General features: G+C 48.4%; 8 protein-coding genes across 8 annotated transcripts; 6 read left to right on the top strand and 2 right to left on the bottom strand.

Annotated features, from left to right (window-relative positions):
- Positions 1 to 406: 406 nt before the first annotated feature.
- On the bottom strand, positions 407 to 1,894 carry N7483_007050 (putative 60S ribosome biogenesis protein Mak11; the record flags this gene model as incomplete). The annotated part of the gene is made up of 1 exon (XM_057090487.1): positions 407 to 1,894. The coding sequence occupies one exon, from the start codon at positions 1,892 to 1,894 to the stop codon at positions 407 to 409; it is 1,488 nt and encodes a 495-aa protein (XP_056945228.1).
- A 759-nt stretch (positions 1,895 to 2,653) lies between these two features.
- On the top strand, positions 2,654 to 5,235 carry N7483_007049 (uncharacterized protein; the record flags this gene model as incomplete). The annotated part of the gene is made up of 3 exons (XM_057090486.1): positions 2,654 to 2,697; positions 2,776 to 2,907; positions 3,030 to 5,235. 3 exons carry the CDS (start codon positions 2,654 to 2,656, stop codon positions 5,233 to 5,235), a joined length of 2,382 nt encoding a protein of 793 aa, XP_056945227.1.
- An 85-nt stretch (positions 5,236 to 5,320) lies between these two features.
- Positions 5,321 to 7,085, top strand: N7483_007048 (SANT/Myb-like DNA-binding domain-containing protein; the record flags this gene model as incomplete). Its single annotated transcript, XM_057090485.1, is given in 2 exon segments — positions 5,321 to 5,703; positions 5,714 to 7,085. The coding sequence occupies 2 exon segments, from the start codon at positions 5,321 to 5,323 to the stop codon at positions 7,083 to 7,085; spliced, it is 1,755 nt and encodes a 584-aa protein (XP_056945226.1).
- Positions 7,086 to 8,101: 1,016 nt separating this feature from the next.
- Positions 8,102 to 9,682, top strand: spp2 (spliceosome ATPase-activating subunit SPP2; the record flags this gene model as incomplete). The annotated part of the gene is made up of 1 exon (XM_057090484.1): positions 8,102 to 9,682. One exon carries the CDS (start codon positions 8,102 to 8,104, stop codon positions 9,680 to 9,682), a length of 1,581 nt encoding a protein of 526 aa, XP_056945225.1.
- Positions 9,683 to 9,977: 295 nt separating this feature from the next.
- N7483_007046 (U3 snoRNA-associated protein UTP13) lies at positions 9,978 to 13,003 on the bottom strand (the record flags this gene model as incomplete). The annotated part of the gene is made up of 5 exons (XM_057090483.1): positions 9,978 to 10,922; positions 10,964 to 11,707; positions 11,754 to 12,673; positions 12,733 to 12,760; positions 12,830 to 13,003. 5 exons carry the CDS (start codon positions 13,001 to 13,003, stop codon positions 9,978 to 9,980), a joined length of 2,811 nt encoding a protein of 936 aa, XP_056945224.1.
- Positions 13,004 to 13,317: 314 nt separating this feature from the next.
- Positions 13,318 to 16,103, top strand: N7483_007045 (uncharacterized protein; the record flags this gene model as incomplete). Its single annotated transcript, XM_057090482.1, has 4 exons — positions 13,318 to 13,353; positions 13,471 to 13,827; positions 13,882 to 14,126; positions 14,189 to 16,103. The coding sequence occupies 4 exons, from the start codon at positions 13,318 to 13,320 to the stop codon at positions 16,101 to 16,103; spliced, it is 2,553 nt and encodes an 850-aa protein (XP_056945223.1).
- Positions 16,104 to 18,884: 2,781 nt separating this feature from the next.
- N7483_007044 (FAD-dependent oxidoreductase) lies at positions 18,885 to 20,233 on the top strand (the record flags this gene model as incomplete). Its single annotated transcript, XM_057090481.1, has 2 exons — positions 18,885 to 19,415; positions 19,469 to 20,233. The coding sequence occupies 2 exons, from the start codon at positions 18,885 to 18,887 to the stop codon at positions 20,231 to 20,233; spliced, it is 1,296 nt and encodes a 431-aa protein (XP_056945222.1).
- A 362-nt stretch (positions 20,234 to 20,595) lies between these two features.
- On the top strand, positions 20,596 to 21,333 carry N7483_007043 (uncharacterized protein; the record flags this gene model as incomplete). Its single annotated transcript, XM_057090480.1, has 1 exon — positions 20,596 to 21,333. The coding sequence occupies one exon, from the start codon at positions 20,596 to 20,598 to the stop codon at positions 21,331 to 21,333; it is 738 nt and encodes a 245-aa protein (XP_056945221.1).
- Positions 21,334 to 21,683: the final 350 nt, after the last annotated feature.

The raw sequence follows: 21,683 nt of genomic DNA, 5'->3' as shown, positions 1-21,683 counted from the left end.
CATTGTATGAACCTACAGTATATGAGAAGAAGTTATATAAATAGACAATGTATCATGCCTTTTTTTAATTAATCCTAATTTTTAATTCATCTCAGCATTAATAGTACCCTAATTTATGTGATTCGTTTCGTCCAGGCCATCACTACTAGTAAGGCATAGTACTAGCTTCTACTAGTATTTATATTTAGTAGTAAATGTTTAGATCAGGTTAACCACGACTAGTACTACATACTACATGATACTACTACTACTACTACTACTACTACTAGATCGATAACATTGAACTTGAAGCACTTCAAGTTGATCACCATCAATTTTGAAAATTGCAGTACTTTTGATTTATGTTCGGAATATAATTTGATCTAACAGTACAGTGGGTATAAAATCCATACATGAGCACGAGCATTTACTCGTCATCACTATCATCATCACTGAGCTCCTCAAATTCCTCCTCATCCTCAGAGTCAATCAGCGTATCTGGGTCCTCCGCCGGCAGCATCACAAAGGATGCCAGACATGTAATGCGGTTTCCAGTCTCATAGGTTGTCAAAAGGTTCCCAACTTGGGGAATGGTATCCTGGCCCTTAGACTTCTTGGCTGGCACAAGCTCTTTGCTGGCCACGTTCCAGATGCGAACCACACCATCACTATTACCCGTGACGACGACAACCCCGTCGTGAACCTCTTTCGGCTGATCCGCTAGACTCAAAACCTCGAAATCCTTGATGCGCCCGGGAAAGCCGGCCTGTTTTCCACCGACTTGAGCCACAGGAGTCGCATAGGGAATGGTCGATTCATCATCCTCCTCAGCCTTCTGTAGTTCCTCGGTCGAATAAAAGATAACACGCCCATCCTCGGTAGAAACAGCCAGTAAGTCCTCGGTTGCGTCTCCTACAGGCCGTGAAACATACTTCATCTGGTGAACTTTGCTTCGTGGGGCAGGGAGAGCTCGGCACTTGGGAGTAGAGTCAATTCCAAATACCGCCACTCCCCATTCGAAAGCCACAGCGAACTCTTCACCAGCGGTATTCCAGGCAATGCGTTGACCCTCTCCCTTGCTCCATTTTCCTTCTCTGACGCTCTGTAGTAGATCCCGATCGAAATTCAACACACCGGCCTTTTTACCTGTAACAAGATTCCACAGTCTCATACACTTCTCTCCCTTTCCAACACTCAGCATCAGCTTCATACTAGGATGCACAGCAAAGTGGTTCACCCCCGCCGGAGCGCCGCCCTCGGGTGCTGTATCACCGCTGGGCCGGCCGTGAATCTTGGGACGTGGGGCTTTGATGGTTGAGACGACACTCCAATCACGAGTTTTGGAGACTGAAATGGCATTGTCCTCTCCAGCAGCAAGCAACTTGCTGCGTGAGGGGAAGCTCAGGGCCGAGATACTAGCGGAGTGGTGTAACAAAGCTCCCAGCTCACGATTCCTGGGGTTCTCGAGGATTTTATTTCCGGCCAGAGTAGGCACTGAGGGGTAATCATCATTCACAGCGGGCGGCGCAGCGGAAATCGAGTAGAGGTTGATGCGCTCATCGGTTGAGCCACTGGCCAGAATGATCTTTTGTCCCTCTCCCTTGTCGGTAGGCTTGGGCAATGGGGAGAGAGCCAGACAGCGAATAGCGGATCCATGGGCTTCAAACAAGAAAGTGTCGACACATTGAATGGAGTCGTTCGAGTCCTTCGAAGCCTCCTTCTTTGACTGCACAGCAGATGCGGGGATGCCGGCCGTGAAACCGTGCAGTACTCGCTCATAGGAACCCGTGATCACTTGGATGGTCAAAGCTGCATCTGGAGCTTGCGATGGAGTCGGAGCAGATTTGACGGTCTTGGAAGGGGATTCGGTGGACTTTTCCTCCTTGGGAGGATCGTTTCTCTTTCTCTTGGCCATGATGTCTGTTTTGAATTGGAGAGGAAAAAAGGATGGTGAGTTACCGTGAGTATATGGGGATGAAAAGCTGGAGCTGGGCGGTGGAGGTTTTTTTTTCTCCGTTATCGATAGAGAGATACGGAATGCCTAGATGCCTTGTTGCCTAAATATTCTGGACATAATTGTTGCCTGAATACCTGACGAACTGGCAGCCTTAGTGCCTTAATGCCTGAATCATGTTTCTGCCTTGGCGCCTGAACTGCAAACAGAACCTGTATGGAATGTGTATCAATACACAATACGCGTCTCCGGGAACTCCAAGCAATGCCAACACATCGGAGCTAAAAGATCTTGTCACCACCAGTTGATTAAGGAAGAATTCTTATAGACCTCAGACGTACAGAATCTCAGTCCCAAAAGGTTGAATTTTCACTTGATTATAACCAGAATATATCTTTATCCATTATATTACTCTCATCTATAGAAGAAATTAAAAAATAAATTCCATCCAATCTCTCCCCCCAAGCGGGCAATCAAGTAACCATGTTACCATACCCGTACGCTTTCAACCACACTGAACCTGCACTCGCCGACGACTTCCCTTTTTTCCCGTGCCAACCCGTACTGAAAAGTCCTCCCTTCTTTAACCTTCATCGCTTCACGCGACAACCACATCCTTTCTCATCAAGAGGAGCGATTTTTCTGACCTGAATGACCTTGGTCAATCCATTTCTTTTTTTCCCCGCGTTAATCGGATGCTGTGTTCCCAAGATAGACCTGATGCTCCGCGACGAGCTTCTCCAGTCTAAGCAGGATGAGATCGCGTACGTATTAAATCGAAAAATTATTCTCGCTGTAATCAGCAACTTTTGAAACGTGTCAGTGGACTAATAGCCGACCAGAAATTGCCTGTTGTCGCGCAAGCGAAAACTGACCGAATTGTACTATGCGACCGTGGGTTTTGAGGGCGCGACCGCCGATTCACTCTATCATCAAAAAGAGAAGGCATTCCTCGACTGCAACGATCTCTCTAAGTATGTCCCTTCTGGTTCTTACTATCTCTGACTATTCAGCATTCTATTGCGCATCAATCATTCAATCATTTTATTGTTCTTCTTTGTATACTGGCATGGATTTATACTTATTACTGGCACAGAGGTCGTTACTTCGATGAATCCACTTTACCACCGCCTGCCCATGCGCGCGCACGAGATACTCCCAAAAAGCCGGTCGCATCGACAACAACAAGCGCGACAACTTCCCAACCAGCGCCTAGTATTACTATCCCGCCGGTCGCAGATGGCGACGCATCCTTACTCAAGACCAAGCCGACTCTCCAGGAAAGGCCCGCCGGGGTCCAGCCAAGCACCACAAGACTTGTCCCGGCTGTCTTAAAGACTACAACAACAATTGAGGAGTCACCTGCGCCTGCGACCAGCCCACAAGCATTTCAGGGACAAGGTGCACCGACCCAGGCTGCACCATCTAATCCAAATGTTGAACTGTCTAGTGCATCCGTACCAGAAACCCCCGTCAGCTACCAAGGCCAGGATGGAACGGAGCTTAAGCTTTCTCCACAAGCAGCCAGACCTACTGCGACAGGCGCAACACCTTCCTTGGATATCCTACCCAACACTCTTGCTCGAAAGAAATCCGACTCGCGACCTTCTCTCGCGATAGGGCCTTCAAACCACGATCAACCCCTCTCACCCGCCTCATCTATCGACCCATACTCTAATAATACACCGGCTCCGGTCACTGCTTCGCCCGTAACCAGCCCCGGAGAGGAAACACTTGAGGCCGGGAAGGGTGGTCGCCCGAGTCCCAAGCATGACCGATTGATTCAACCTTACCGAAACATGATCCCATCGACACCGGATGAGCAATTACGACTGGAGGAGGCGCAGTCAATGCAGACAGCCGAAGAAGCTGCGACGTCTTTGAATGAGAAAGTCAACGAGCCCAGTGGAGCTTCTTCTGCAGATCCAGATGTGATGGATGTTGACCAACAGCCTGTGGTGGATGCAGTAGAGTCGAAACCACAAGATGGGCCGACTGCAGCTCAAGCCGATAGCCTCTCACCCACCGAACACCCAGCTGTATCATCCGAACCTGCTAAAGATGAGCATGATACGAGCAAGAAGCCTGTTGTGATTCCACCTACACAACCTGGTCTTTCACAACCCGAAAGAATGACGACCCGCGTATCATCAGGCGCAATTCGTCACAAGTCAGTTTCTGAAATTCTGGGAGAAACACCACGAACACCTCACACTACTACTGCCAGCGATCATGATAGCCCAGATAGTGTTGCACGGATGCGATTCAAGGACCGCAAAGATCGTGAAAAGGAAAGAACTCGACTTGCGACAGTGGTCTTCCCTAACCTGACTCCACAGCAGGATAAGACTGACTCAATGGAGCTTGTTCACCGAGAATCTGCCGATGCAGTTGCCAAATTGCACGAGGAGCAGGATTATCTATTCACTTTGTTCTTGAATAGGGCTTATGCGCCTCCTCGCGGAATGAACATGAGTACGCTTCTTGCATCCGCTCATAAGACCTTGACTACTGGAAACCATCAGCTGGAATACAAGGAGTCGATGGATTGCAGGACCTTACGCCGAATCTATGGTCTTCAGAATGCGAACAGATGGCCCTTGCGACAAATGAAACGGGCCCCCGAACCTCCTCGCCAAGGTACTCACTGGGATATCGTCCTGGACCATGTCAAGTGGATGCGCACAGACTTCCGCGAAGAGCGAAAGTGGAAGATTGCAGCTGCTAAGAGTTGTGCCGATTGGTGCGCTGAGTATGTTAGTAGTGACGAGGAACACCGGTCTTTACTTCGTGTCAATGCGAAGGTTCCTTCGCCGACGGCTAGAGAAAATGATACATCGAAGATGAATATCGCTTCTCCGGAAGATACAAGTGACGAAGTTGCTATCTCTCATCCCACGCCAGATCTTGTTCCATCCGCTGAAGAAGAATCGGTCAGCGATGGCTTCAATGAAGAGCCACGACATAATATTTGCGACACCGTTGCTCCTGCAGCCATATTTTCTCTAGGGTCTGACGAGTTCACCTTCTCCGTTGACATGACTCCCGCAGCTGAGAAATTGCTTAATGAATTGCCACTGTATGAGCCACTACGTATTGCACCTGGGGCCGAGTCTCCGATTTTCAAGCAACTTCCGGACTCGGTCTGGAAAACGGAGCTTCTGCCGGTTTCTAAGTTCGCCTCGACCAAAATTGCCTTCCAGGATGATAAGCTCCCTCGTAAACGAAGCCGTTACGACTATTCTCAATACGGATCCGACATAGAGAGCCGTATTACTGAAATCCCCCCCGGAGCAGACTAACGTCGCATTGTTTCGCCTTGAGAACAAGCCAATCCGTGATAGAATTCATCCGGGACACTCTTTCCGTCCCCCAACCGAACACCCCATGCCATCCGTTGGTTTCTTCGAGTCAAGGCAATCTTCTCAATGGACCATGTCTGAGGATGATGAGCTACGTCGGCTGGTCAAGGAGTATTCATACAATTGGTCTCTGATCTCAAGCTGCTTGAGCTCTCCATCTTTATTCACATCTGGGGCTGAACGAAGAACTCCTTGGGAATGCTTCGAGCGATGGGTTGGACTGGAGGGCCTCCCCGCCGACATGTCCAAGACCCAATATTTCCGAGCTTACCACCAAAGGCTTGAGACAGCTCAACGCACTGTGCTCGCCCAGCAGCAGGCTGCTCAGCAACAGCAGCAACAGCAACAGCAGGCTAACAATGGTCAGCCACAACCCCCCTGTTCGCCGCCGGACAACACAGCCGTTGCGTGTGGATAGGAGGAGATCGTCTCGGCATCTTGCCTTGTTGGATGGTATGCGTAAACTGGCCAAGAAGCGAGAGACTATGCTTCAAAAGCAGCAGCACGCTTCCCATCTCGCATCGTTGAGGAAGGCCAATGAGGCCAATCAGCCTAAGCCGCCGATCACTACCCCTGCTGAGTTCAGTCGTCTCAAGTATGATCGGGAAGTGAAACTACAGGAAAGACAGGAACAGTATCGGCAGCAGATGATTGCTCAGCAGAGAGCTAGCCTCGTCGCTCAGCGCAATGGCCAATTGCCCAACCAGCAGCAAGCAGGTCTGAATGCTCAAGGGCGAACACCCAACAGCCTGCCACCGAACTCTGCCAATGCCAACATGCCTAATGGGACAACTAATGGGGTTCCTACTGCTATGCAAGCTGGCGTAGGTGTTAATCAAAACCGTACTCAGCCGATACAGGGCATGCCTGCGGTTCCTGCTGCAGTCAATGGACAGATGCCTGCCAATGCGATGGCGATGAAAATGATGCCTCAAGGTCAGATGCAGCAACCGGTGGGCCCTAGACCTGGCATGCCGATGCAGACTTCCCCAGATAATGCTCGAGTGATCCGGGAAGCCAATCGTCTTCAGGAGCAGCAGCGTCTTTTGCAATCGCGACAACAAGGGCAGACACCAGTTCCCCAACAGCAAGGCCAGCCTCAGCAGGCACAGCAGTCATTCCATAACCAACAATTCTCGGCTCAAGGGTCACACTCTCCTAATATTAATATGCCAAATGTGAATGGAGGCCCTAATAACCCGGCAATGCTCGCAGCGATGCAGGCCCAAGGAGGAATTCAGAGCCCCTCCTTCCAATCTCAAGCTGTTTCCACTCCGTCACCTCGCATGGGCCAGCCTATCTCTAGTGGTGTAGTGCCTACGATTAGCACATTCCAAAGTCAGATCCAACGAGCCAACCCGAATCTCCCTGCGGAGGAAGTGAACAAGTTGGCAACAGACCGACTCAACCAATACCAGCAGCAGCGCATGTCTCAGCAAGCAGCCATGAATGCTGCTGCTGGAAGTATGAACCAGGTTCAAGCCAACTATCAAGTACCGCATGGTGGAAATTTCCAAAATCCTCAGCAGGCCAACATGCCCAATGGGAACCCAGCAATGCAAGTTCCCCAAAACCAGGGCTTCTCTCCAATGATGCGGGTTCCTCAAGCCAATCAACAAAACCGGGTTGCGCCTACTAGTTCACCGGCGATGAATGGAGCTGGAGCTGTTCCTCAGGCTAGCCGAAGTGCTACACCTCAAACCCAGCGCAGTGGAAGTGCTCAAGCTGGGGCCGTTCAGGGTTCCAGCAAGAGTCCTCACCCACCCCCTGCTCAAACAACGAGCAGTTAAAGAAAATCATTCAATGATTTTCATATACTTTCCCCACACAACCAACCTCATACCCCCTACTTCCTTTTATTCTCTTCAACTGTAAATATTTTGACTCATCACCCCCGTACTTTGATTTTATTGACTCTGGTTTTCTTTTCTCAATTTTTTGCGCTGGTGGTCTGGGGTGGCGCAGCTTGATTTTTTTTTTCTTCTCTTTTTACCCTCTTCACACACAACAGCACCATCTGATTCCGTTACAGCTTTGTGCCTTATTCTGTGCCTGAATCCTCTAGCCTGTTCCTTAGTCTAATGGACTAAATATGCCATTGGCTCCGTTATTACCGGTGGCAACTCAATGAATTTGGGCATGTATTATCCTGGGATGGCGAAACTCTGGGCTTAGGGTTAGAACCCAGGAATTGACGAACATGAATTGTATGATTAGTTTTGAATCTTGACTTTTCCAAGGCTTAGAGTTGTATTCACGTAGACTTGTATTCCCTTAAATGGCTTCACCTTTCATCCCAAGATTGTTAACCTAATACATGTACTCTGTAGGTAGGTACCCTTTCATCGTATGTTTCTTATGTATTTAAGTTGGGCAAATGAAACAGACTTTCCTCCGATTTAAGACTATTATTGATTTTAATATTTGCACAAATAATTGCATAGAGAACTTAAGGACCTAGATGTGAAGCCCTAATCTTGGAACTTAGTAAGGACGATCGCGCAAATACAAGTGTTGCATGTAGTCAATACAAATCTTGAAATTAGACAAAGAAGCTAAATAAATTGAAATTCCAGATTCAAGCTACCAGTGGGAATGAACATTTTAAATTATGTAAACTTCGATTATGTGAAAGGTATCTAATACATCCATGAACAGTCCTGGAGGCGTGGATAAGAATCAGCTCCAATCGATAGCCGCGCGGCTGAGACTGATTTTGCCACCGCCCGACACGGTCTCATGCCTTCACATTTACTTGGACTTTTTTACATTAGCCACCACTCCCTCAGAATTTAAGCCTGTCGCGATGTCTTCATCAGGTGGTCCTAGCGACCGCAATGGTGGCCCCTCTAAATCATTTTCCTTTGCCCCAAATTCCAATGGCGCTCCGAAGAAAGCAGGATTCAGCTTCCAATCCAACCGCGGCCGTCCCGCCGACTCTCCAGCAAACAAGGGCCGTTCACTTCCCCGCCGACCACACCGACTGGGACACGGCGATGATGATTCAGACGAGGATGAGCACCCACCTGCTCATGAAGAAGTATCGGGCTTCGACACCCTTACTGGCGATGCGCTTACGGCCGACGGAGAAGCTGTGAAGAAAGAAGGACCTTTGGTGATTCCAGTTACAAGCAAGAATAACTGGCGCGATCGCCCTGGTGGTCCTAAGAAGGGAAAAAAGAACCTCCTCCCCGCTGAGGTTCAGGCCATGCAGGAAGCCGAACGGACTGGAAAGGCCCCCGCGGGAGGGGAGGTTGAGACCGAAGGTCCTAGTATGGCATACGGCCTGAGCTTTGCGCAGGACGAACAGCGAGGGAGTGAGGTTGCTGATGGCGATCAGCCCATGGCAGATGCGAAGCCTCTTGCTCCTACATCTGCTGAAGATAAAAAACCACTTACAGATGATCAGATAGCTTTACAAGCTCTGATTCGAGAAAGCAAGGGCGAGGTGGAGCGGAGATCTGATTTGGTGATTGAGGCGTCAAAGTCTCGAGACGAAGAGGAGGAGGAATCTTACACCCATGGTGAACCGACGAACTCATTTAAAACGGATTTAAAGTCTCGTCCTGAATCAGCAACCCTGGATCAATATAATGCTATTCCCGTTGAGGAATTTGGCGCTGCGTTGCTACGAGGAATGGGATGGAAAGATGGACAATCGATTGGACGAGGTAATTACAGCTCTTCTGCTTCTGCAGAAAAAGCGAACAAAGCTGCAGTTCCAGCACGACGACCCGGGTTTTTGGGAATCGGAGCTAAAGATTCCTCCGGTGGGAAAGGTGCTGAAGCTGAGCTTGGAGCTTGGGGCAAATCGGCCATGCGCAAGGCGTCCAGGAAGGCTGGTGAGGAAAATTCCGAGGGTAAAACCGAGGGTGTCTATATGCCAGTGATGATGCGCAACAAGAAGACTGGTGAATACTTGACGGAGGAAGATTTGGCAGACCTGAAGAAGAAGTCAGCTTCCCAGCCAGACAAGGACGACTGGCGTGAGAGGCGCGATAAGAATTTGGAAAAGAGCGGACGGGACAGGGACCGTGAATATCGCAAGCGTGATTACGATGATGAGGGTCGTTCTGATCGGAAAAGCGGGTCTTCACGTCGGGATCGCAGTCGTTCAAGCGGTCGTCAGTCTTCTAGACGCTCGCGGTATGACGAGGATGATGACCGTCGGAGAGATGATCGGTCTTCCCGGGATCGAGAACGCGATAGAGATCGCCGACGAGATCGCGATGACGATAAAGATCATCGCAGAGATCGTGACCGAGACCGTCGGCACCGCGATGATAAATACAGCAGCAGTTCACGACATTCCTCCTCCCATTCTTCCCGTCATGATCGAGACCGAGATCGGGATCGTGACTCTCGCCGAAGCCGTCGAGACGATTGAGTGCCAGGTTGACATGGATGAATGGACATACAGAGCTCTTGTACATAATGATCTGGACAATAGCTACACCCACACCCCAGACGCGCGTTTTGCTAAGCGCAATAACCAGACTGTAACTACTTCCAAAGAGATACCCAGAATAACACGATGTAAAATAGAATGGACCATAGCAAATGATATAAAAAACAATGATTTCAATTCTATGAGAAAGTAGATGGCTTTTATCCTATCCCACTCCCGCGATACTCCCAAGAAACAAAGCGCCAGTCATATACACAGAGATGGTAGATCGCACTTAAGCTTCCAACATAATCACATCCTTTTCATGCTCCTCCACATCGTCATTTACATCGAGACTCTTGAGTCCACCGAGTCCAACACCACCATCCATCTCACCCAGTACCCACTCTACCAGGTAAGAGTCATCTGTGAGCTCCTCAACACGCTTGTAATGCCTCTCAGTGTATGCAGCCATGGCAGCCAGGATATCCTTCAATCCAGCGGCAGCACGTCCATCCTTATCACGCACGGACTGGGATGCCAAGTCAACGAAAGTGGAAGCAGGGTATGACCGGAACAAAGCATAGAGAATACGTTGCGAAACACGGGAGGTACGAGCATTGGTGTTCCAATCACGGAGGCGGAGCAGCAATGTACGCAGGTTGGCAGCATCAAGAGACTGAAGAACCTCATCGATAGATGGGTTACCAGTCAAGCTGTTTGCGGCGCGCTGACGTTCCTCGACAGACAGCGTTGGGTCATCAGAGGCATCGATGGCGGCAGTGAAGAGCGAGAGCAGACGGCCCGGGTGGTTCAGCTGGAGAGCCAGCACGATAGCTTCACGGTAAGAGCCAGCGCGGATGTAGTTCTGCAGCTGTTGGTCTTGCTCAATGCGCTCAGAGCTGGCGTTCACGGCGGCTGTGTAGGTGGCGGAGGTGGTGTCGGTCCACATGGTGACAGTGGCATCAGCGGCACCAGAGGCGAGGGCGTATGGGGCAGAGTTGATTTTGGATGAGGTGGGCTTAACATCGGAGCGAGAGCCAGATGGGGTTGGACTGGCGAGTGACCAGACTCGGTCTGTGTGATTGTCCAGAACAGTTTCCTGTTCGCCAGTGTATGGGCTCCAGATCTTCACCAGGCCATCAGCTGCTGCTGAAGCGATAAGAGGTCGTGTCTGAATAGCATTCTTGGCGGCCTTGCCGTCCATCTCGTCGTCATCATCATCATCGTCGTTCTGAGCCTGTGATATTTGAGGAGGGGGAGCCAAATTGTCTTCAGCACACTTCCGGTGTGTCCCTCAAATGTAAGAAGACAGCTGTAGTCAGACAAAGACCATAGCTTGACAGTGCTATCACCGGAGGCGGTTGCAATCAAGCCTCGTGATGTGCTGGTTCCAGCATCGGAATTGATGATAGGAGTGTCACGAGGAGCAAATCGTACAGACCAGACACCTCGCTTATGGCCTCGAAGAACACCGATGGTAGATCCCTCATCGGCATCCCAGATCTTCACAGTTCGATCCTGAGATGCAGATGCGAACAGAGTAGACGTATGGTCAATATCAAGAGCATTGATATCTTTTTCGTGTGCTTTCCTGGTGAAGATAGCCTTGGGGGAGTGTGTCTTATCGCCCTTAAGAGGAGCCAACTTGCCGGTATCCCAGCGCTTCAGGGTGCGATCTTGGGAACCAGTGATCATGAATGATGGCGGGTGGTTGACGGGGTCGTTATAGGCAGCACTGCCAACGGGTGGCGGTGTTCGCGGCAAAGCAATTGCGCCCAAGGATTCAGCATGACCAGTAAAGATGGCAAAGCATATGTATGATGAAGTCTTCGGGTCAAGACGCCAAAGTCTGGCGGTATTATCCTTCGCAGCAGTTGCAAGCCAGTGGCCAGACCAGTCCACATCAAGGGCAATAATGATGTCTTCGTGACCCTCAAGATGGGCAATATCAGCACCAAAGAATTGTTCGCCTTCGACTGATGGTCGATCTGCAGATGGGGCAACAGAAACAAGACGGATGCTCTCGGTGTTGGTGGCCAAAGCAAGCATCGATCGGTCCGGTCCAAACGAAAGCCAAGTCAATAATCTCGTCATCATTTCCAGAGATGCGGCGAACAATATTCAATGGCGGCAGTGTTGATCCTGGCTTGTAATCTGACAGAGCTTCAATTGAGTGCATGCGGATAGTCTGATCGGCATGAACAGTCATCACGTAGGGCAGACTGGCCGAATATTGGATAGAGATAATTGACTCAAACTCTTCACCTGCCTCTTGTTCTTCTGTAACCTCACTGCCGCGGTTGCAGTCCCACACGCGCAGTTTGGTATTCTCACCACCAATCACGCACAGGCTGCTGTCTGCAATGAAAGATGCGGCCTCCACACTTTCCAGAACAGGAATGATCCTGCGAGTCTTCCAAGTCTTAGCATCCCAAATAATGACAGTCTTGTCTCTGCTCGCAGACAACAGTGCGTTTTCTGAAGGAGAGTATGACAAGCTGCGGACCAGGGAAACATGCGAGTCGAGTGATGCAATCGCCTTCCTCTTGTGCAAATCGAATACTCGGACTTTACCCTCATCACTACCGCATGCTAATCTGAATCCAGCCGTAGTCTCTGTAGCACCAGCATCCTCCATATCTTCGTCGGCATCCTTGCGCTTAGACTTCTTGGATGAGGATTTGATCTCGTTGTCTCCAGAAACCTCGAAAAAGCATAGAGCAGAAATGACTCCGCGGTCGTGGAAGGTGTGTGTAATGTAGCCACCTCGAATATCCCAAACCTTGACTGATCCATCGGCACCACCTGTCGCCAACAATGTGCCAGTCTCATCAATCGCAGATGTAACCACCGGGGTGGGGTGAGGTTTGAGGGTCCGAACAAGCTTGGCTTCAATGGATTGGGCACCTTCCTCGAAAGGAGAGAGGGTGTATATACGCATAGACATAGACCGGGAGCAAACAATAGCATGCGATGCGGATGGTGTAACTGAAAACAGCGTAAGCATTTCGTATAATCTAAAGATGGAAATGGAAATGAAGCCTTACTGGCCAAACTTGTAATGATTTCTCCATCCTAAAAGCGAGTCATGATAAGTATTCCGGTCAAATTTGTTCCACAGCGCATTCCATAATATCGACTTACTCCTTCCAAGCTGGCGAGCTGGTCACCAGTCTCCAAATCCACGATCAAGGCATCTTCGCCTATGCAGGAGAGCAAAATGCGACCACTGGCATCCAGTGCCGTGCTACCTCCGGTATAGATCGGACGGAGGGTCCGTGACGCCTCAAAGGTTGTTTTCACGATAGCCTTCGACATGATTGATAATTGCGCCCGTTGGCAGTTTAAGCCATGCGCTTTCTCTGGAAGTTAAGAATCGCAAAAAGCTCGGGCAACTTTTTTTTGGAGTGTTTGCATTGTTTGCGCGGCGGGCGATAAGATAATACATAGGTGGTCCGTGCGCCATACATGAAGCGCCCCAGACGCCGTCACACGTGGACTTCAACTTCTTGCTCTTCAACCTCTCGGTTGCAAAGTGTGATTTGACTCTCGCCGCAGAAAGGAGAAGAAAGCCATAGCTCTTTCTGTGAGGTGATGTGATCTGCTCTAGCGTGGTGTGTTCTTACCTCGCAATGGGGCGACAGGCGTATTTGAACCGGCTCGCCTTGGTAAGCTACCCTCCTCAAGGATTGTTGATTGCTTCCGATCGTGTTTCATTTCCCTCCATTCCATTTTATTAATTTAGTTCTTTCACTTTCTGGCTCACTATATTGATTTGCTTTTAGGGCCGGTCACCATATGAAGCTCCGGAGGCGGGGACTATTGACCCTTCAAATCCAGTACGGAGGGTCTCTCAAATTCATTCCGATAACTACATGCAGCAGTATGATTCACGAGGCCATCCTGTCAATCCTGAATCAAAAAATCTCGGCCGGGAATTGCGCAGGGCCAAAAATGACATCCTGTCAACGATGGGAATCGTCGTCAGTGGCGAAGACCAAAATGCCAACACATCTAATGAGCAACAAAAGATAAACCAAATCGCAGCTGAAAATGATTTCGGGTTGGTTATCACAACCTTGGATCAGATTTTTGTATTCTTCAGCACCTGGTGGTCATCTTCCCTGACAGGGCGAATACTGGTAAGTGGAGTTCTGACTGTAATCTCATTTATGCACATGCCTGACATTACCTAGGCATTGAAGCATTACACGCATGCCCCACTGCTTGATGTTATACGATCTGAGAGGGGCTCGACGGGAGTATTTGGTTTCTACTGCGCTGGTATTCCTGCCTGGGCGGTATCTAGCACGTTGGCAATTGCGCGTGACAACCCGCTAAAGCTGGTTTTTGCCACCATTCGCGACTATGTGTTGGGGTTGACTGGAAATGGAAGCCTCACACTGAGCATTCGTGCTTCATTTGGACTCCTTTACTCACTGTATGTGTTCTCGTACCTTATGGCAATATGGCGACATGCTGACAACTTTGGAAATACTATAGAGCACGAAGCTCAGTCCTTATCTTTTCTATCGAAGCATACATGTATTCTATGCTTCAAACACTCTCCTTAGTACCCTCAAACACACTTCCTAGCCTCAAATTTTTCATCCCCTTTGGCGGGGCTTCCCTCTTTCGTTTACCCCCTCTGCCGAGCGACTTTTCAATTTCATCTATTGGTGGATTCTTTATTCAGCTCCTTACCTCTCCGGGATTCCTGACATATGTCTATGCGTTCCATCTCCGCCCGGAACTCGAGGAACGCATTTATCGACTTATTCGACGTCAATTACCAAAGCCTACCCTCGCCGATGAACTTTCAATTCGGGTTGCATTTGAAGAGAATCTTGTCGAATGGGTTGTGCCTACTTTGGGACGACGATCAGAGGAGGAAACTCGCCGCGCGAAGCTCACCCTTATGCAAGACATCAAGCAAGAGCTCATCTCCTTGCGGCAATGGGCATTCAGTCTTTTTGGTCTCCTTTCCAGCAAGACTCTCAATCCTCAAGGACCCACCCCTGTAGATCACGAAAAACTAGAAACGCTACGAAACTCGATTGAGTCTTTACAGCAGGAACTTGAAGCAGCCCGTGCTCGCCGCAGTAGAGGACTCCTTGGACTAGATCCTGACTTTGTTCCTGATAGGTCTCCTGTTCCAGAAGACCACGACATCGCAGGAATATCGTCCTTTGATCTACCTCCTCTTATGGAATCTGCGGAAATGTCCGGTACTGAGCTAGATCTCGGCCTCACGCAAGTACTCACAAATGAGAATCGCATGTCACAATCCCCTGGGGAAATGAGCAATGACTTCTTTTCGGAGATGGCTACAGTTGGACGAACAAGTGCACCTTCTAATGCCTCCCGTTCACAGAGCCAACCAAGTGTTGCTCAGCAAGGCGATGAATCTAGAAACCGCCATGTTTCACGGTCAAATACTCTTTTCTCTCGGCCATCCTCTCCAGAAACCTCGCCACCTACCTCGCCTCGTGTGAGAGCCTCATTAATTCATCAGAGCTCTGATATCATCACCATGCAGCTAGAACTCCTGGGCAACCGCAATCGCAACCCTCAAAACCAGGCACAAGTGCCACGAAACCCTACACTGAGACCCTTCGCGCGTGGCCATTCAGCCCTTCGCCCAACATCAAATGTGGGAGATCGCAGATCGATAGCAGATTTCCTCGAAGCTTTGATTTTGAGTCAGGCACAGCAACAAGCTGCGCAGCAGCCATCCTTAGAAGAGCCCGAAGACCAGTCTAGGGTAGATACACAAACCAGTCAGCCTGAAGGGCAGGAAATTCTTGCCGTTGAAAGCCAGCCGCCGCCCTTGCTGCAGGAGGCTGTGGAAACTCGTGTCCCCGATGTGGAAGCTGCTGCCCTTGAAGAGCACGCACTTCCGAACGTCCCCAACATTCTACCCGATGGCGTGGAAGAACCGAATGATGATGATTTCAGCAGTCTACCCCCACTTATGGAGACATCCGAGCTTGATGACATTCCACCCAACCCTACATTACCACCAATCTCGCAGGCACGACAGAATCTGTCATCGACAGACCAGCCATCAATCGCTCACAGAGTAACTCTCCTATCTGCTCACCCGGTAGACTCACTTGCATCACACCTTGCTTCGGTGATCACTACCATCATCCTGACCCCACTCGAATCACTTTACATTCGTTCTCTGGCCCATTCATTCCTATCCATTCACCCTTCATCTGCGGCTCGAGTCTCAGGTCTGCACCCTGTGGGCCTGTGGTTTGGTGGCAATACTTGGACTGATGCGTTTGCCTACTGTGGGAGAGTATTCCTTATGAGAGGCATGCAGGCTGCGTTGAGAGCGGGTGTCTGGGGTTTCTTGGTTGGTTCGACAATGAGAATTGGGAGGAAGTTTTGTGGCTGGGGAACTTTATAGGATGAATGATGTTTTATCAGCAGGCAATTTTGAGGAGGGTGTTGCATGGCTATTGAGCTGAAAAGAAAGAATGCTACCTATGCATAAATTCATTTGACATCATTCCACACTTTATATTACTACTAGTACTTAAGTAGGTAAGAGTAGGAAAGCCTCCAGATTCCAACTGCACATGTCACTTTGATATTTTAGAACTCACTAGTACCCGTGGACATATTAGTCTACGGAATGTGGTAGGTTTATCTATTTTCAGCGTTGGGGACTGCCATCAAGAGATCATCTCTCTTGAGCGCAAACTTTGAATCTTCAAATGTTCATATATCAACCTCAGACTTGGAATTGATCACCACTGGTATTTCCCTACTGACATTTCAAGAATCATCTTATTCTATTATCCTATTATCGCGCAAGTTCATCTTCTTATAATAACCACATCATATCCGGTCCCCAGTTAGGTTCGGAATTTCTATTCAGTTTGTTAGGTAGTATACCCGTCTCCAAATTACCTGCCTGTCTCTTCTTTCCTGCCAATCTACGCGCTGAACCAAACATTCTGAAATGAATATTAACTATATATGTACTAATAGATCTCAAGTGCTGGTTTCATCAGAAATATGGCGGTTGAGAAACAGCCTTGCGCTCCCTTCAACTGAGAATGATGAAAGCCCCAAGCATTATCACACAATCACCTGGAAAGGTGCCGAGGCCAAAGGATCAATCATTAACGACCTAATTATTGCCGAGAACTCTCTGCGAGAGTTTGTTCAGCGCGAGACCTTGCTGAACTCCAAACTGGTTACCTTGAAAAAGACCGCAATGGTTGAGTCTGATAGTGCTCCGTTAGACGAAGTGACTCAAGAGCTAAGCGAGATTCAAAGAGAGTATTACCGCAAAGAACGCTACCTTTACCGCGCAATCGATGAGATCCCATTGCATATAATGCAATATTCCTATCGTCAGCTGAGGCAGAATGATATGTGGTTTATGCGCGCGAGCTTAGTACAAGACTGTTCAGATCAAGGTGGGTGTTGCAGCCGGCAGTGTGGGTGCTGTGCACGGAGAGATTTATCTAGATCTACTTGGAGCCACGGTCGAGGCCATTGGACTTTCGGGTGCTTGTGCTGTACTAAAAATCGAGGCTTTGAGTTTTCAGACCAGGAAAAAGAGGAGGTCAGGCAGAATCTGGCAAGACGACTTGAAAATCTAGAAAGTACTGCCTGTCTTGAGCGGCATACAAACAGTTTCTTCCAAGATTCAACTACTGTGGATATTGCAAAGATTGAGGAGGCTCTAGGACGTGGAGTTCAAAAGTCCTGGAAGCAGCGGCTATATGTACTTCGATAGTTTCTGTTTTTGGGGCTTACCGTCACGGTTCAATATGAGCTGGGATATCCATCCCTTTCGGTGTTCAAGTTAAAGCATCGACTTTGCTACTTCAACATTGAATGTTGAAGAATAACCCGAACCTCTCAAGAACTCGGATGTCATTTGCTTAAATATATAACTTTTGCTTACTATTATTTTTACCTCTCTCAATATCTCACTTCTAGGTAGACCTCCCAATCTACTCAAGTCCAGGGCTTTACCTATCAATTGATCATCTCTGATCCAGCCACAAGGCCACTACTGGATCAAACTTGAACTCAAACCTTGGAATACTGATTTAAAGATCGAAGAGCGGCTCATGAGGAGAAACAGTAAGTAATATTATTATTTCCATATTAACATTCTGAATAGGTTCCCATTCTTACATAGCTCTTCATGAGAAAAAATCATGGACCTCAACCCAGAGATTCAATGGCGTGGCCTGTCCCAGACATCTGAAAAGGACACAGCCTACATATGTAGAAATCAATATAACGTAAGACATGCTGAAAGTCCTGGACACGGAGGGCATTTGGAGCTTAATGCTGTGTGTGCTTACAGCAACCCTTCCGAAAGCCTAAGGGGCACATACATTTTAACCCCAAGGAGCTGGAGTGGAGGAGAATTCTACATTATTGCCCATGTGTGCGTTCGAGGGTCTGTATCCGAGTATGGGTCGTCAGCCGCCTCCAGCTCAATCTTCTCTTTTGCCATTCGCCGGGTTCTCAAGCGTCATATAGATGGACTCTTTGATACGCCAATGCCTCAGCATCAACATCCCTTACGCTGTGACAGGCCAATATGTGACAATATGGCTCACAAATCATTCACCAAGCTACATTGATATACCCGTCCATAGAACGGTTCTTCATCTTCATTCCGGGGGCTCCTCTTTTTTTTCGGCGGCAAGCTGTGCCTTTTCTTGCTCAATATTCAATTCATGCTCTTGATAATTTTAGTACTTCCATGGTTGTCAAATGATTTTGTGATTGAATCTGCTATTATTCAGTAATAAAGGGGAATAGATCAATCCATTAGGGTTGGCACTCGGGGATTTCTAACTCCCGACTAATCAAGTTTTGCAGTGCAGATCGGGGTTTAGTAATCCCCAAATAGTACCTCAACCTCGCAGCGAAACACCGATTGGCAATCAAAGATTTTTATAAAGACCCATTTTCGTATTTCTCTCTGTCTTGAATAATAATTTAGCCACTTTGTTCGAAATATAAAAGGGGACGTGAATCCTTCGAGTCCCAGTCTCTACATATTTTGTGCTTTCAACTTGAACACCATTCGATAGAATCAGTCATGATTCTTCAACCAGTGACCAAGCGATTATCCAGTCACTTGGGATTTCTATATCAAAGACCTCTTCGCACCCCAATCCTTGCCACCGTGAGAAGAAAAGCTTCTTCAATGTCTCCAAGAAAACCCGCCCCGATCGCCATTGTCGGCGGTGGTCCATGCGGTCTGACACTAGCACGTCTTCTCGAACGAGCCGGGATCGACTATGTTGTATTTGAGCGTGACACTTCACCAGATATGACAACCCGGTTCCAAGGCGGCACGCTGGACCTCACTGCAGAGGGCGGACAGGCAGCATTGAAGCTCGCAGGCTTGACGACAGAATTCGAGAAGCTAGCTCGCCGTGAAGCAACGACAATTCTGATCCAAGACTCGCAAGGTGGAAATCAGTTGCGAGCAGGAGAGGGCAATGATCGGCCTGAAATTGATCGTTTGCAATTGCGCCGGCTTTTGCTAGGTTCCATACCTGCGCATCGGGTTCGGTGGAATAAGGTGTTGAGCAATATAGAGCGCACCGGATCTGCTGAGGTGGAACGTAGCTCAGCTGCAGATTGGATGCTGCGCTTTAATGATGGGTCGGAGGAGAGTGGGTTTCGACTAATCGTTGGTTCGGATGGGGCATGGAGTAAGACGCGGCAGCTGGTGGGTGAATAATTAACAAATTGCATCAACTATTGCTAATCAGTATTTCTCAGATTACACTCGCTAAGCCTCAGTACTCTGGCAAAATGTTCATTGAGGGATACATCTCCGAACATAATCCCCAGTATGCCGCGGCTCTGGAAATGGTTGGCGCTGGGAACTCTGTCTCTATGGGCCCAGGGCTAGCATTGTGTATCCAGCAAATGTCAAACCGTTCATATCGCGTTTATATGGGTCTTGAGGCCCCCGAGGCATTCACTCAGCCTGGTGGAGAAGCTGATGTGAGTGACATGTCTAAGGCGGGGGCGACCATGAACAGACTGTACGCGAATTGGGCGCCACACCTTCGTGCCATTGTTGCCGATGCTGAAGGGCCGTGGCGACCCTGGCCTCTTTACAGACTGGATCAAGATATCTTCTTGCCTGAATCGCTGAGAGATGATGGTAAGGTGAATGAGAAATCTTGGAATCGCACACCGGGCGTTGTGTTATTAGGTGATGCAGCACATGTGACTACACCAAATGGCGAGGGTGTCAATCATGCTATGAGGGATGCAAAAGTCTTGTTTGAACATATCACTGTTGAACTGGGAAGTATAGAGAGTGATACCTATGATTTCGATGCTGATGCTGCCGCATTAGAACGGGCAATCGTTGCTTACGAGGCGCAGATGTGTCCTCTAGCTTGGGAGAGCATCAAGGATAGTATAGAGTTTGAGGAAATCATGTACAAGGAGGAGGGCGCTCAGAAAATGAGAGATATGTTCATCAACATGAAGGAAATAGAGGATCAGAAAGCTTCTTCGGAGAAGCACTGATCCAGATAACTTGGACTCTTGAGTCTGAACTTGTGATTTACCTATACCTGTATCCAGAGATTTTGTAGATAGCGACCACATTAGAATCGTCACTGTATGTACACTCTACAGTTTAATCTATATATTCTTTAATCTGCATGCTTCAAGTCTCCACAAAAATAAATTCAATATCAAAGATCTTTAGCTCACATGCATATCGCTCACCTCTCAACTTGAATGTTTGCTACTCACTGACATCACTATAAAACTCTCATCTCTCGAAATTCCCTTTCTTCTTCCCTTCCTACCCCTACCTCTCATCATCATCAAATCAACATTTGAACTTCCAAGGTTATCTCTCGTCATCCTCATCATCAGCCACCATGCCCCCAAACTACCTCGAAGAAACCGTCGAAGACGAAATAGAAAAACTTCGCAATGGGATCGAACGCCTCAACGTCAAAATCCTACACAACAAAAGATCCTTAAACCGTATCCAAGCTCGCAAAGCCCGTTCCATCAAAAAATGCCACACTAAGATCGCCCTCAAGCTTAACCAGATCGCCGCGCTAAGTCCCAAATCCGATCCAGCCACAAACAAGAAGGGTGATCAAGACTCATCATCTACCACAAAGAACGAATCGGAAGAGGAACAGTTACTCGTTAGTACAAACTGGAATAAACCCACCAAGAAACAGGTAGCATGGCAACTTGAACGACATATCCAATGGGAGACCCGAAACCCACCCTGGAAAAACCGCGGCGATCTACACAAGATCCTGGATCTACGAACTGGAGCTGAACTCGAGCAGGGAATGCCTCTTGGAGCTGGGAATACGAGTCTGAATCCGAAGTACTGTCGTCTTGATCCGCAGGGATACAAATGGGGACTTCCTGCTTCGGCGCTCTTGAATTATGCAAGAAAGTTCTTTGTTGATCCGGAAGAATGGATTCTTATGGATAAGCCGAGGTCTGTGCTCATTTCTATGGAGTCTTGGTTCTTTTCACTTTCTGATGAACAGAGAGATGAACTTCCTGATTGCGCGAATGAATGGACTGGGATGCCGGAGGCTACTAATTTGATGTGGAATCAAGCAGCTCAGGTGGGGGAACTTAAATGAGGAAACTTTGGCACTTCAAGTTTCCGAGGAGGACTTCAAGTTTTCAACTTGAATGAGTGAGGCCAGCAGGAAGAATCTTTGGAATCCACAACATCATGATATCGCTGGAATTGACATCGCATCATATCTTCATTTCAGTGAGCCATCATATTCAACTCCAACATTGAATTCAACATGTATTTTTTTTTTAATGATTTTGGTCAATATTTTTTACTAGACATAGACTACATAAGTACAAGCTCACTAACTAATTATTCCAAGGTTCTGAATGATTACTATACACTAGGTAAAGCGCACGGGTAAATCGGCCAGTGCGGGTGCCCGGGTGATTCTACAGACCCACTTATGAA

The sequence above is a fragment of the Penicillium malachiteum genome, assembly GCF_028827825.1.
Source record: "Penicillium malachiteum strain IBT 17515 chromosome Unknown utg000003l:1.0-4950554.0:1.0-4952489.0, whole genome shotgun sequence".
In the NCBI taxonomy this organism is placed as follows: domain Eukaryota; kingdom Fungi; phylum Ascomycota; class Eurotiomycetes; order Eurotiales; family Aspergillaceae; genus Penicillium; species Penicillium malachiteum.
This window is presented reverse-complemented; position numbering and strand designations above follow the sequence as displayed.